The following is a 16082-nucleotide window of genomic DNA, read 5'->3' on the forward strand; positions in this document are numbered from 1 at the left end:
GAAAATGAGCCGAAACAAGAAGTACGCCATTTCCGAGCGCAGGAATGACGCGACTTTCGCCTTATCTGGGTTGGAACGCGGTCTATCTGACCAACAGATTAGCGCCTACACCAATCAGCTCGATCGCTCCAAAGCACTTGGTCCTCTCACGTGGATTGCCCGTCGCTCTTTCTGCGCTCGAAAAGTGCGTAGCAAATAGTGCATTTTGTGTGTGCCGGCGAAGAGCACACAGTCAGAGAGGGTGTTTTCAATCGCGGAATTGCGGGGCTTATAATGCGCGCGAAGCATGGCAGATTCAACCCACTCGTTCTGGACAAGTTTATACTGTAAAACCCTTTAATTTCGCGAGACCTTAATTTTCGCGAATTTTGCGAATCTAGAAAATTCGAGGAACTCGTGGAGTGCGCGAAATTTAGTTGTTGCGAATATATCCCTACTCGATTCGCGAAAATTTAGGGCTGCGAAATTAAATGATTTTACAGTATTTATTCATGATAACTACAGCCTCTGGAAAAATACTGTTCAATGACGTGGTGGGTGCGCCTTATGTCATATCGTTTGCTAACGTTCGCATATTTACATGGTTTCCCAAAAGGAGCCAATAGATCAGTGGACAGAGCTTTCACGCGTCGCCGTCCTGTGAACATTCGATCAGCACTCGCTATAACTGTTACGTGTAGTTGCCATTAAAGGGATGGCTCGTCGTTCTGATAATCTAGCTATGTTGTTTTCTCCAGCGCTTAACGCGCACTTAACGCGCCCAGTCGAAGTGCTTGGGCGACGACCTTCTTGAAGTGCTTTACTTCTCCTAATGTTCCTTTGTGTGTTCGGTTTTCTTTCATAATACTATCCAGTGCTCACGCACTTGTTTGGTGCAAGGTACAGTAAATATTGCCACCGTCGCGTTGACTATGATGGAGAAAATACCCCCGCTCTGAGGTGTTCGTGCGTCCCCGTTGGAGAAGAGAACATATTGACAGCCCACGGGGCGCACGCCGATATGACAGCATCGGCGTGACGCCGCTGACGCCGCCGCCGCCGCCGGACCTTCAACGTGCTCTACGCCGCCGCCGAAAAAAATGCCCACGGCGCACACCTCTAGTCGAGGGCCCAAGAGATGTTTGGCGCTTACGACAGGTGGCGCTCGTTCCTCACATCCCACCTTCCCTTAAATTGCCGAGTCCTCTCGGGCTGGAGGTGCGTTTGACAATGGATTACATTATAATGAGTTACGAAATGCTTAGTGCTAGGAACTCTAACAAAACTAATAATATAATGTTCAGTCACTGGACAGTTCGTAGTCTTGAAAACGGCGCGGAATTTTAATCACTCGCCGTGGTTGCACAGGCGCAGGATTCTCGGGAGGTGTATGGTGCTCCAGTGCTCCATGTTCCGGTGGTGCGAGTGTCTCACACGAAGGGGTAGGCGTGCCCGCGGCAGTATCAGCTAGTGGTTCGCTCCCGCGATAGTGTGATGATGGGTCATGTTGACTAAACAGTAAAGGGTCTTGATATGGCGGCCGGTATGGTTTTACCTGACTTATATGCACGACACGTTCGTCAGGCGTATGACGAAGTGAATTGGTATTGAGCCGAGTAACTTTGTACGTAGAAGGGGTTTTCTTCTCAGTTACTCTGTACAGGCCTTTAAATCGAGGGGCCAACTTAGTACACATGTCCAGTACTGGCTCCTGGCGTTGTAGCCAGACGATGTCACCAACGGAGACTTCCTTGGGGCGGTGAGTGCGGTCGTAACGGTCCTTGCGGGCGTCACTGGCTACTTCAGATGTCGCGAGCGCTGTATGCCGGTTCTCACTTAGTTGGCTGAGACGTTCCTCGAGGGTACTCTCATCTCTGGGTCGTACACGTTGTTGCGGAAGCTTTGGGGTAAATCCATGGAGCAATTGAAAGGGTGAAAATCCCATGGAGGCGTTCACTGACATGTTAATGGCAAATGCTGCCTCTCGCACATGTTTCTCCCACTCGTGAGGGTGTTGCTGGCAAAGTTTCCTCAATACAGCGACTAGTGTAGCATTGCTGCGTTCCACCATACCGTTGCTTGCTGCACGGTATGCCACTGAGTGGTGCAGTACGATGCCGTGGTGCTTCAAGAAGTTTGTGAAGTCCTTGGATTCGAAACACTTGGCATGGTCTGTGAGAACGTGGTCTGGCGTTCCAAACTGATAAAACACAAAGTGTAAATGAGCAATTACGGCTTTCGTTGAGTGTTGGGCACGGGCGCTGGCACGATGTACCTTGTGGCGAAATCCACCAGATTCAATATATAGCATGAGTTGTTATCCTCGGACATCGTTATATGGTCCATGGTTATAATGCTAAATGGAACTTCTGATGTGGGCATTTTGCCCATCAGGCCCACAGACTTTGTGGCTGGCCTGTTGTATACCTGGCAGGTGTGGCAAGCGGTTACATAGTCCTTCACAGTTGCTCGCATTTGTGGCCACCAGTAACGAGCTTTTACTTTTGCGAGCGTGCGCTCATGATTCATGTGACCGTTTCCGTCATGGGTTAACTCCAAAGCAGCCTGTCGCATGCTCCTTGGAAGCACAATGGCGAGTGAACCAGAGTTCATTCGACGATACAAGATGTCCTCAGTTACAACGAATAAGCTGTCGCTCTCTGATGAGTATTGAAGATCTGACATGATCTGCTTAAGTTCGGGGTCTGCTTGTTGCGCTTGACTCAAGGTAGTAGGTGTTAAAGTGGCACAGGATAGTCGAGACAAGAGGTCTGCTACAGCGTTCATACGGCCGGGACGGTGCTGTACTGTAAAGTCAAATTCCGTGAGATCCATAAGCATGGATGTAAATCGTCTGGACGGCTTCATGCTTGAAGTGAGGCATGCAACTGTCCAATTGTCGGTTAGTATGCAGAATTTGATTGTCAGTAGGTATGACCGGAACTTCAGGGTTACGGACCAGTGTACAGCCAAACATTCAAGTACGTTGCTGTGTAAGTGTTTTTCATGCTGTGTCAATGACCGGCTGGCGTACTCTAAAACTACTTCTTTCCCCTGTTGCTGTTGGGAAAGCACAGCGCCTAGCGCAATGCCGGAGGCATCTGTAGCTACTGTTGTGGGCGATTTGGGGTCGAAATGTCCCAGGACCGGTGCACTGGTCAGTGACTTGCGAATTGTCTGGAAGGCCTGTTCGCATTCCTCAGTCCACTTGTATTCTCCAGATCTGACGATGGATTGCAACGGGTAGACTATTTTTGCAAATCCCGGAATGAACCTTCTATAAAATCCAGCAGTCTGAATCCAAGAGAGAACTGCCTTGGTTGTTGTAGGTGCAGGAGTGCGCAGAAGTACTTCAACTTTAGCAGGGTCAGGAGATTTCCCAGTGCCAGATATTATGTAGCCAAGAAATTTAATAGATGTCACAGCGAGGCAACATTTAGTTGGCGATATTTTTAGTCCATTTCTCAGTATTAACGTCAGCACTTCCCGAAGGAGCCGGAGGAATTCTGGAACATTTTGTGCAAACAGGATGTCATCCAGATACACTCGAACACCGCACTTTGGGTGGCGGGGTTCTAGGTTCTCTAAGATGTTTGACATAGCCTTCTGAAAGGTTGCTGGCGCGTTACGAAGGCCAAACGGCATACGTGTCCACTGATAAGTTCCGTTGTGAGTCATAAACGATGTCTTGTGCTGATCCTCCTTCTTAAGGCCTATCTGCCAGTAGGCACATTTGAGGTCTAGTGTGCCAAACAACGCACATCCGCTGACGTCCTGCATGAGGTCTTCGGCTCTTGGCAGGGGTTGAGCAACTGGTACTGTGAGACGGTTTAGAGGAATGTAGTTGACACAAAGTCTCTTTTTGTTGTTACGAGTTACTACTACAGCGGGAAATGCCCAAGCACTTGCTGATCTTTCGATGATACCCGTGGTCAGGAGTCGAGTAGTTTCAGCTTCTAGGTAACGGCGGTCGTCTTGGGAATAGTGGTAAGACTGTCGGCTGTAAGGTTGTGCTCCCTCTACAAGTTGGATTTCATGCTGAGTAGCTGTATAATATCCAAGATCATGTTCATTTCTGGCAAAAGCGTTAGCATGCTGGTCAATAACTTGTCTGAGCTGTGACCGTTCGGGCTCTGTTAATTGGGGGCCCAGTGTGCTGTCAGAAAGAAAAGGCTGTGCAGGAGGCTCTGCTGGTGAGTTGGCCTGTGATTGTGACTTGTCTTTTGGACATTCCAGCGCTGTCCAGTGGCTCTTCTCGTCCGCGAAAACAGGGTTGGATCGTAGACCACTGCTCTGAACTGATGAGTTGATGAACGCACTCAATCCAGGCGACTGAAGGATAACGGCATTAAGCATCTGCGGGACCAGGCGCTCTTCGCAGTATACCGTGGTGCCGGATGCGGGATGGCGGATTTCAGAGGGGTAGGGCGGTTTTACGTGGAGCTCAGCTTGAGCTGCAAGGAACCACTCCTCACCAAGGATGAATGGTAGAACGTTCCGGCAAAGGATGGCTGCCCATACAATTCCTTTAATCCCGGCGATGGTAACAGCGATTTGTGTTGTTCCCACGGGAGTGACCTGTCCTCCTCCCACGACCGACAGAGCCGGTCCTTTCCATGGAATGACTTCTCGTTTTTCAGCAATTTTGTCTGAGATTATGGTCATCTTAGAACCGCTGTCAGGGAATGCGTAAAGAGGCCCATATCCGTCAATTGCTGCTGACACCATGGGGCACATTACTTGCGATCCCTCCAATAGGTGACTGTGGCAAGCTGGGAGAGCAGGTAGCTGAGGTTTAGTCTCTCGCTGCGCTGCTGTAGTCTGGCTTGGGCAGTGTGCTGCTAAGTGCCCTTTTTGTTTGCATTTGTAGCAGGTGGCATCACGGATATCTTGTCCCCGGCGAAAAGCTGGCGCCCCATACTTTTCCGTGATGGTTGTGTAGCGAACTTCCTGCTCTTCCTCAGGCAGTGTTGTGATGCGGCGTTTAAAATCATGTCTCGGTTGTTGTAGTCCATCAGTGCGTGGGAATGTTTGTCGCCCAGTTGCACCACCTGCGGGGAGCACGCTCGTCGGAGAACGACTCACTGTCTGAAGCTGGGAGGTTGTAGGCCGCGTTTTTATGTGAGCAAGTGTGTTGTCCAACTGTGTCGCAATTTCGATGAACTCGTCAATGGCTTTTGGACGTTGCGCTGATATCGACGTCGCTAGCGCTATGTCTTTTACACCCTGCAGAAGGTACTCAATCTTGTGTTGATCCGTCAGGGGTACAGGACTGCGTGCTAGAACCCTTAGCTTAGAAAAGCTATACTGATGAAGAGTCTCTTGCGGTCCCTGTATGCGTTCTGCAACTTTGGTTTGCCATTCCACGATCGTCATCGCGTCGCTAAACTGCGTCTGGAAGGCGGCTTTCCAGGCTTCCCACGTGCGAAATTTGTGTCCGGCTGCGAGGTGCCAGTTTTTTGCGGTGCCGCGTAGTTTACTGATGGCGATGGCACGTACAGTCGAATCCTGCCATGCTGCAAGTTGTTGAGTTTTTTCTAATTCCTCCACCCACCGCTTAGAGGATGCGTTCCTACTGTCTTCAAACGTAGGAATGGACGCGGACAAGTCTGGTAGTGTTGCCACTTGCATGGGCTGTTGACGTCCAGAGCCCTGCAGCATTTGGATGAGCTCGGCGTTTTGCTGAATGCAGGCCGCTAGAAGTGCTGTAGTATCTGTTGAAGGTTGCGATGAAGCGGTATTGGGAAGCGTCGACACTTGTGGGATGTCGGTGGTGTCTACTTGATGTGTCCGCTCAGACTCGATTGCTCGATGTAGACGCTCCACTATTTCGTCTTTGGAACCCGTCGTCTCGAGTCCTCTTCGATCCAGCTCAGTCTTCAAATAATCGGCTGTCAAGGCGTGCAGTTCATCGGGAGTGGCTCTCGGCCAGTTGAAAAGAGACATGGCGCTTGGTTAGGCTTAGGCGTAACGTCAGAACTCACTGAAGGCTTTGGAAGGCGGCTATACGTGGCGGGGGCTGGGTGTCTTCCGCATGTTGGTGTCGACTGCGCCAGATGTGAGGCCAGGCACCCACAGCTCCCCATAGAGCCCATAGTTTGAGATAATTCAGGCAACACTGGACATACGACCAATGAAAATGCGTCGTGATGCCTAGCAGCCAACCAATCAGCAACCTCTCAGTTCGGCTCGGCTTTCGGCCGGCCCTGGCTGCCATTGACTTCTACTGGTTTTCATACCTGGCGCCCGTTATTCCAAAATAACTAAGACATTTTTGATAGGCGAAATACAGGGTGTATGCTATAAAAGGTCAGTCACATTTTCGTGCAAAAAGTGATACCTCCTTGATGCTATACCTCTATCACGAAAAGACTTTCTCTGCCTCAAAGTGAATCATTTATGCTAGAGGAACCTACGAAACGATTGTGGTTACCTAGCATTGTGTAACAAAATAAATATGACTATGCAAACTTTCAGCTCCATCCATCGGTATTGCGCATAGGAAACACATGAAGACGAAAGTTTCTGTGGCCGTGTTTACTTTATTACGCAGTGAATGGTAACCACAATTTTTTCGTAGGTTTCTCTGGCATAAGTGATTCACTGTATGGCAGCACAAGTCCGTCTCTCAAATAGATATAGTGTCACGCGCGAAAATGTCACTGACCTTTTATAGCATACACCCTGTACATATTTATTGATGCAACGTATAAACTCAAATGTTTGACTCATATATTCACCGTGCGTACAGGGCGTTTAGTTCCTTGAATAGACAGTAACCAAACCAAGTTCGAACTTGCAAAGCACACATAAAGTCTACTTCTGGGGGCGAGCGAAGTCCACGAGTGCGTGCGTTTCACAGATGAGCATCTTCTTCTCATTCTGGCGATGCATCGTAGGTCACACAGTCACAGGAAATACTTTTGTCGTACGAACACTCTCTTCTTAGTCACTGTATTTGAAAATGCGACAGCGCTCGAAAGTGTTCCTCAGGCGTCAGCTCACCAAGCATTCCAGTTCCGACCCGGCAAGAATGTCCGTAGGTTGACACTTTATCGGAGATCAGTACATGGCCAGAGTCACTATAGCTCACGAACAAACCCGCGCGTACACTTCCTCTTTGGTCGTTGTGGTCAACCGACATCGGCGAGCCGCGGAGACGCAGCGACGATGCTTGGAGCTGCCCGCCTGGCCGACTGCCCAGACTGCCCGCGAAAAGTGAGCTGTCAGATATTTCGAAACTTTATCAACCAATCCCGGAGCGCGCATCCTCCTTTGGCCAATGGGCATCCGTCATGATGCCTGACGATGTAATACCACGTGACTGTGACGTGTTTTATTTTTCTACTACCGCAAATGCGGGGAGCTGTGGAGGCCTGGTGAGGCCGTGATGCTAGGGGTTGAGGGCGTAGTGGATCGAGTTAACTTTTATTTCAGGCACATTACACATCAACGTACACACGCGGTCTTGGCGCGTCTCTTCTTCTTCTTCGCCGCTGCTGTTCTCTCTCGGTCACTCCTCAAGTCGAGGGCCCAAGAGATGTTTGGCGCTTACGACAGGTGGCGCTCGTTCCTCACAGTGTGCACGTACAATTTGTATCAAGTCGCGTCTGCGTTAGCAGACCCCTTAGCCAAGGGGATGAAACTCGCGAGTTCCTTTGCGGACTAAAGTGAGGCGCTGCGAGCCTTTCGCGTCATCAAACGTCATGAAACGTCAAAATTTTTACGTCGAAGCGCGAGTTCTCTACCGAGAGCATCCCATTGGCTCCTGCGGCCGCTCCCCTGGTATGCGAGCGCTCATTGGTCGGTTTGAAATTATAACCTTTTCGTGGCGCGGGAAAGCGGGCACCGCCGTGTCTGGGGTGCCGGAGCAGTTCGCCGTAAAGTTTCGAAATATGGTGCAGCAGGGACGCACGCAAAGCATCTTTGCCGGTACCGCTTTGGATGGCTTTTAGTGCCCGTCGATACCGACTCTGCAAAACTCGAATCCTCTTGGATACTTCTGCAAGTAAATTCAGTGATAGATAAGTGGAAGGCGCAGGTCTGCTTCGCTTGCTAGCTTGGCACGACAACGATTCAAGGAGGATCAATACTGTGTTTTTCCACTCGATGGCAGGTAAGTCAGTTCCTATTCCATTCTGCCGCTTAGCGTAGCATGGCATAGCACCGCACCTGTGGCATACACTCAGCATTTCGGACGGTAGAATTTTTAGTTTTCACGTTTTCTGATCCCTGTTCTGGTCTTTCTTGCTCAGGTATGAACTAGGTACTGCTCAACTCATATCTGCTTCAGAACAGCATCGGCATGGACGCAATAGAATGGATATGCCACTCTGAGTGGTTGGAACATCATCTTTTGGCTTAGCAGCTGCACAGGTTCCTTTGTGACGGGTCAGCCTTGACATGTGACACTATACAAGCAGCAAAGGGATATGGACATGTTTCCTATCATGCTGGATTTGTGAATGTGTGTGCCTGTGCAGTGAATTTACTGATCTACTGTGAAGTCTTCCACTTGAGACATCAGCTAACAGTGAATGTGAAGTTGCTTCGGCATATTACTCGAACTTCAAAAACAATGTTCATGTCAAGTTCGTGTTTGGCGCAGATACAGAAGACTGCATATGTGTGATTTGGAAATACCAATCCCGAAAAATAAAGCACCTTGTGCAACAGAAAGAGCCAACGCTTCCGCGTTTTATTTATTTCACTGGATGCGAACGAAAATCCAGAACCGCCAAAGCGGGGAGAGAACAGAGGGGAAAGGGAAAAAGAACCCCTCGGCAGCGTCGCTTTACGTCACGCGTCACCCATGGAGACAAAATAAAACAAAGCAAAAAACTTCTCTACCGAGGCCCAACGATTGGCCCGACGTCTGAGGTCACGTGAGTTTTTCCCGACAATAGAAATATACTACACGTTCATTCCCCTGCCTTAGCCCTTTACAGCACTTGCCCATTGTAGAGACTGACGTTTCGACAGCCGTGTTAGCAAGAAAATGCCGACAGCGTTTTATCCCTGCAGGAAAAAATTGTGCTATGTATTTGAGAAACCGCATACTGCTATGGGACAAGTTTTACGTACGATTTATCAATGTGCAACAGCGTCGACGATGGTATGTAACGACGAGAGACGTAAAACGAAATAGGGTGTATTCACATGACGTCAAACGAACGCCTTTTGCCGCAATGGTGGTGGTCACTTTTTCGGCGCAGCTGCCGAGATTATCTAGCGTTTGCTCGAAAACGAAGCCTAGAACGGTGTTTTGAAATCCGGTCGGCGTCCATCCCCTTCTTTTTTCCCCCCAAGACACTTCGTCATTGTCGTTCTCACGTTTTCTTTTACGAAAACTATGGTTGCCGCATGGAAAAATCGCGCAGTTTGTCATCTTCCAATGCCGCTACCACGAAAAGTGACCACCAGTGGGAGGAGCTTACGCGTCATGCCACGTCACTGCCACGTCACAATGTGACGTAGGTGAATACACCCTATACTATACCTATACATAGCGTATCGGGAAAAACAAAAACAAATATGGCCGCACTTCCGTGGTGCCACCGCGACTTCCGGTCGCCTGCAGATAGCAATAGAAACATGTGCATGTAGATTGTTTCTGTGGATCGTGGACATGACGAGCGCTTATTTTCGCAGCCTAGCACCAGCGGACCGAGAACGATACCTCTGTAAGCTTAATTACGGAGGAAAAACGCTACCGGATCCGTACGACACCGCAAATTCCCACTTGTTTTGCAAAGACCGTGGACTGTGCCCGCAAGTAACTTGGCCAGAACTTTACGAGTACCTCATAGATACACCCGGCATGTACACACGCGAACGTCTAAAGGCCTACAAATCGCTCGAAGCGTATAATTACTTTATAAGTGGCAAAGTCTCGGAAGTTAGTGTGTGTAAGCCAACTGGATGTGCGAGTGCTCGAATTGTGCTTGGTTCCGTGACCGCTGGCCAGAGGGAGAAAATCGCTTACGGCGTTTGGGTGCTAGCTGAACAGACCGGAGCTATCATATCAGCGCACTGTAAATGCATGGCAGGGTAAGTTCCCAAGTGGTAATAATTAAGGCTTGTATAAACCTGTAGTTATTTTCCCAGGCTTGGTGAAGTATGCAGCCACGTCGCTGCTATGCTGTTTCACGTAGAGGCTGCTGTCAGAGTACGTGATACAGATGTGTCAAGTACGTCGATTCTGTGCGCATGGAAGGAAGCCTCTTGTTCAGGGAAGGCAAGTCAGTTGCCCTCATAACACTTACTAGAAGGAGCATCTTTTCTGTTGAATAAGCCGGCTTTCACAATTATTAAAAGAAATATGCAAAACCCCTAGCAGGTTTGCTGCTAATACATGCCATTTTACTGTGGCAGGTGCAGCCAGCCTGCGTCGTAGACATTGATTTTTCGAGACCAAAGAGAGGAAACAGACTAGGGGAAAAGGCACCTGAGACAGAATGCTCTGATGAGGACTCATCACTGAATGGCAACATTCGCCAGTTGCTGCAGTCTCTAAGGGTACGTACCCTGTTTTCATCATGCATTTCTGTCAAGACCTAGCTATATCTCTCTCTTTTTTTTTTTTTTTTCAAATTTGTTATAGTTCCGTACAGTTCAAAACAAAATGCCCCATCATCACTGCCTGGGAACCATGCAAACGACGCAAGCAGTGGATAAGATTGGTTGTATCCTACCACATGACTGGTGCCAAGGTGCAGACAAAGGGGCGCATTGTTTTGACTGATCGGTTCATCAGCAGAAGTGTAGACGTGGATGTGACTATACTTTATGTAACTGCTTTAAACAAAAATTTGCCCATGTTGTGGTTTCTAGGCACACTGTCCAGATCACGGTGGTAGATAGTAAGGTGATCCGACGCCGCGCCTCCTCCACGCGGTCGGGCGGTTCAAGGTCGGTCCGCGCTTCTCTTCCATGCCGACAGAGCGCGACACTTGTATTGGGGCCTTCTTATCATTGCCTCCGCGTTTGCCGTGCATTGGCTCCAAATTGAAGAGTGCGCTATTTTGATTCTGAGACTTGTCTCCGCTTACAAATTTATGTATTTGATGACAAAAAGGCTCTGATGACAATGGATCCGACATGGGGACGAAGTGCTTCGTGCCGCGATGTAACTCCGGGTATAAAATGTGTACAGAGAAGGCGTCACTGTTTTCCGCTCCTAAAGAAGGGGACCGCCTGAAAGTTTCGAGACATGCCATTCCACGCAAAGATCGCCTTCTTCAGACTACAGACTATGACTGCGAGAAACATTTCGAAGAAAGGTTCGTCTCGAAAACCTGGGACGCGCTTCACGATGGTCAGGTTGGTAATGCGCTTCATGATGGTCATGCGTGTGACAAAGGAGTATATGGCCTGACAATTGAATACATCCTAGACAATTACAATTTGTCATTCCCATGCAGTGAGCATAAAGTTGATATAATGGCGCATTTGCTCCATTACTACGTTGCAGTGCGATTGAGCCAATACTGTACCCAGCTCAAAAGAAACGAAAAGAACAAGACGCGAAGTCTGCGCAAGCTTTCAAAACTAGTCTAGTGGTTTAGCGGTATGTGCCGCCTGGTTTTCCACCAGCAGGACACCACTTCTCATAGCACATACTTTTTCGGCGTCGTAGTCTTGCTTTGTTGATATCGCACTGATTTGAATTTGAGCGCCCGTGTGTGTTCCTGACGTTTTTTAAGTCGTCTCATTTTTCTTTCTTGACATTTTTAAATGTTTAATAAACGTGTCGCGTAGCCGTGTCGACTCCGTCCCTCTTTCCTTTTTACCTTGCGGTAGCCCTTCGGCACATCTCCTAATACTATACCGGCAACCTATTCAAACATTCAGCACTTCTTAAGTCGTTTCCTCGCTCTCGCCTCTTCCTATATATTAGTACCACATTTTCAAAACAACGCGAACAATTGAATTTCTCCTTAATCCAAAGAAACTCTAATTTGTCGTTGCCCCCAATTCTCTCCGTTTCCTTGGCTTGCTGCCCTTGCGGGCTCCGCGGTAGCACATTCGACTGTATGCCTTCCACTTCGCGCCAGTGGTTCACTTTATGCTGTGGTGACAATGTTCAATCAGGCGACTTACGACATTCACCAGAGCATTCGTATGAACGCTTACAGAAGCGCGCTACGCAGGCATGATGCTTTAGCAGCCCTTGCTTTTCATGCGAGCGGAGCCGCACGTCGGGCCCAATCACGGTGGCGCCAGCTCACGGCGGATGTTTGAACCGCGGACAGAATTTTTCTCTCTCCCGACGCGCCGTCACTCCACCTGAAAGACTTCTACCACCGTGGTCCAGATGCTAAGATCTTCAAGATGCTGCCTTCGAGATATATTGATGAAGAGGATACAGACACCGCATCGGAAGCAGATGACAGCCCTGAGTTACTGCCACTTCCCCTTACAAACGTTTATAATGAGAGCTATGAGCGGTGCAGTAAAGAGGAACTGGAAAGTGTACTTATTTCTGTGGCAGATTCTATATGCATCAGCAAGTCCGAAGCAGACTTTCTAGAACAGTGTACAAGAAAGCAGCGTATGTCAGAAACCTGGGTGGAGCACCGGAAAGGCAGATTGACAGCATCAAAGTTCCACGCAATTTGTACACTGCAAAACTCATCAAGTTCGACGAGATTGATCGAAGAAATTATGGGCTACAAGGTATACAACTCAGCAGCTGTACCCTGTGCAATTAAGTGGGGCATTGATAATGAAGCAAAGGCGAGGGAGCAGTTCTGCTCTATCCAAGAAAAAAAGCATGTGCAGCTACAGGTCAGGCAGGCTGGTCTCATAGTACACCCCAGCTTCCCGTACTTAGGAGCTAGCCCTGATGGGATAATAGAATGCTGCTGCTGCCCAACTTCTGTCCTTGAAATTAAGTGCCCTTTCAAACACAAAGACAAAGACGTGCAGAATATTAATGACACTACTTTCTGTCTGGATCCTAACGGGAGACTGAAGAAAACCCATGCGTACCACTTTCAAGTGCAGGGGCAAATTGCCATTGCAGATGTTACGCATGCGTACTTTGTTGTGTACACTACCAGATCTCTTTCTATAGAAAAAATTGAAAGGGATGATGAGTTCTGGTGCACTATGCTTGAAAAGCTCGAATCTTTTTTTTTCTCACAGATACTGCAGGAGTTGGCAACAAGGCGCCTCGATGTTTCGAAGAATGAACAAAACAAGTACTGTTTGTGCCGAAAGGAAGAACAGGGCCGCATGATCGCATGTGATAACCCGGACTGTAAAGTAATTTGGTTTCATTACCGCTGCGTGAACATTACAAGAAAGCCGCATGGAAAGTGGTTCTGTCCTCACTGCACAGGACACTGAGTGCTGAATTTTCATTTGTTTCATGTAGTACTTCACTGTTTATTCCATCGTTGGTGCTGCACTTTATTTAGATCAGCCCTTCAGAAATTGTACATAATCACCACTATTTTTAACACCTTGAGCTTAAAAGAGCACTAAAATGCAAAAACATGTTTACTTCAAATCACGTTCCACACTATGTTAATTTCGTACTTGTTTTTCGTACATACAATTTCGTACATAATTCAAAACTTTGATTCCGTTACGGAGCTACAATCGAAATTATACCGGGCTCTTTCTTGCTTTGGCACTAAGCAGTGAATTGCGTTTCAGTTCGTGCATCAGTGTTTTTATGGACTTTCAATTTAAAATAGCAAGTTGTTTTTGCATTTTAATGCCCTTTTAAGTAGTGTATCTTACAATAAGAAATAAAAGTTGACAAGGCTATTGTTAATGTTCCAACACTTAGGTTCCATACAAAACAGCAATAAAGATAACAGAAGCCTCGAAGCAAACATGTGGATAGGTAGTAAATTAAACCAAAGAAACAATCGAGCATGTGTGGCTTCATTATGATGCATTATCCGCAGTAGAGGCTTCTCTCCCAAAAATGGTTTTTCTCATGTTGACAAGAGCTGCACATATAACTAGCACTTTGTCCATTGTCGCCATTTTGGTATCTGTTTTCCGCTTGATGAACGAGACAGGCACAATATTGTGCAGTATCCTGAAGTTTTTGAGCTGGTTGATTGTCCTCTCCACTTGGATTCGCACCCTTGAGATTCTACGTGAAATTTCCACATCCCTTCTGCTGAGCTGAGCCTTTCCACGCGTAGAAGCTGGAATAATTAGCCTTGCACCACGTAATGCTAAATGTTCAGAAATGTTGAACCCTCTGTCTGCCATTATCAGGTCACCTTCCTGTACCTTGTCTAAGAAACCACACTTGGTTGTCAGTTCTAAGTCACTAGTTCGACCTCCCCAGAACTTCGAGATAAAAGATATCCCACCACTTGGACAGATTCCGATCAAAAACTTTATAGTATTGTGATGCTTGTAAGATGAGAACGTCTGGGACCTGGCTCGAAAGTTGCAGGGTCGTTCGATAAAAACCTCTGAGCAATCAATGATACACCTCAGGTTGTTAAAAAGTGGCACTCTACATTCTTTGGGAAGACGTCTCCTAATGTCACTTCTTGCTGGCCACATGATAAGCGGAGCAAGTTCCTTACTGAGGATGTCAATCCATGAATGGCAAATCTTCGATACGGTACACACTGATGTTTGAAATCTCAGCGCAAGGTCCTTGTTTAGCAGTCCAAGACGGATCTTCATGAGCACCATGAGGAGCTGTTGGTTATAAGGAATCACACTGCTGAATGGTGGTTTGTAGCATGCTGTCACGAAATGCAGCAGAAGTAGGAACGTACTCGTTGTCAACCCGGTCAGAAAACTGACTGCATGGTCATCTTCAAAGTCCACAACAGCATTCCTGTTTAACATCTCTGCTTTAAAGGCTGCACATTCGGCTTTCAGTCTCTTGTTTTCAGCAATCAGGTTGTCAATATCAGATCCAGAGAGCTCTGTTGAGCTAGCCGTCGAGTAACTATCGTCAGTTAGAAGGGGGCCCTCCCCTGAGCATTCCATTCCTTCTTGTGGATCACTGTGTTCACCTTGGTTCTCCGCCATGTTTGACTCGGCATTCTGAGACCGAGCTGCAACTCGTTTGTATCGTTGAAGTGCTCGCTCTCTACAAGCTGGTGACGCTCGCACTCGATGAGGAAATATGCTGGGCACCCAATCTGGATGGGTCGCTTCCTTGGAAGGGGCCCCTACAATTTGAAGGAAGTTGTTGTAACTGCCACATATATCAAATGTACAGGCTACAGATGTGGAACCACATTTATGTGACAAGACATTCGCTCACCGCTGACAAAATGCTTGCTGCATATCCTTGTGCCGTCCGTTGGGGTGAAGTTTTCACGCTTGACAGCGAGTGCCCACGCCAAACGTCGCGTTGGATTCCGCGGGAACCGATAAAACTTCACCTCAGACAAGAGGTTTGTACCGCTTCGCATTGTGCAACCGAAAGCACAACACTGAGGCATTTTCGCGCAATAATATTGACATTCAGGCTCCTCGTCAACCACCATCAACAGCTTAACTCTCGCACGACCGGAAGTCTCTGTGGCCACCTGTCATGGCGGCCGGAAGTTCCCGATAAACCATGTATACAAATCACATTTTAAACTTTTTGTGGGATTCTGTGCATTTTCCAGAAGCTTTCTTTGAATCACACCCCCACGCTGCGTTGTGTGGCACGCTACAAACTACTGCATTTTATGTCTAACATCTGGATATTGTTTGTAATGAGCACCGTCGCACAAAAACATGCACACGAAAGCTCCAGTAGCCATGTGGTTGCATACTATGCAGACGCAAAAGAAGTACCAGAGCACATATTGCCACTTAAAAATGGTGTTTTTAGAAATGTGGTGTCCGAAGAGTAAAGCCCGAATCCCATAACAAGCGACACGCGGCAGATACACGCGAGAAGCGACAAAATAGACGTCACTGCCGCCACACGAGCGTCAAAAAAGCTTTGTCGCGGCTGAATATTTCTGCATCTACTCCCAGTCCCAGTAGATATTTGTAGCATGTCGCTGAGTTCGTTGCCTGTTGTTTGACAAAACCAGCTAGATTTGGCGGCGTGAAACAAGAACTGAACGCGTGGGCAAGGGAAAGAGTGGAGAGGGCAACCAACAAAAGTA

The 16082-nt window shown here is 47.9% G+C and overlaps 2 protein-coding genes across 2 annotated transcripts; both read right to left on the reverse strand.

Moving 5' to 3' along the window:
- Positions 1-1279: 1279 nt before the first annotated feature.
- LOC135398567 (uncharacterized) lies at positions 1280-5925 on the reverse strand. Its single transcript, XM_064629957.1, has 2 exons — positions 2407-5925; positions 1280-2179 (listed from the first exon to the last, which is right to left on the reverse strand). Exons 1-2 carry the CDS (start codon positions 5923-5925, stop codon positions 1280-1282), a joined length of 4419 nt encoding a protein of 1472 aa, XP_064486027.1.
- Positions 5926-13877: 7952 nt separating this feature from the next.
- On the reverse strand, positions 13878-15511 carry LOC135397970 (uncharacterized). The gene is made up of 2 exons (XM_064629442.1): positions 15239-15511; positions 13878-15143 (listed from the first exon to the last, which is right to left on the reverse strand). The coding sequence occupies exons 1-2, from the start codon at positions 15462-15464 to the stop codon at positions 13882-13884; spliced, it is 1488 nt and encodes a 495-aa protein (XP_064485512.1). The 5' UTR covers positions 15465-15511; the 3' UTR covers positions 13878-13881.
- Positions 15512-16082: the final 571 nt, after the last annotated feature.

The sequence above is a fragment of the Ornithodoros turicata genome, chromosome 6 (assembly GCF_037126465.1).
Source record: "Ornithodoros turicata isolate Travis chromosome 6, ASM3712646v1, whole genome shotgun sequence".
NCBI lineage: Eukaryota > Metazoa > Arthropoda > Arachnida > Ixodida > Argasidae > Ornithodoros > Ornithodoros turicata.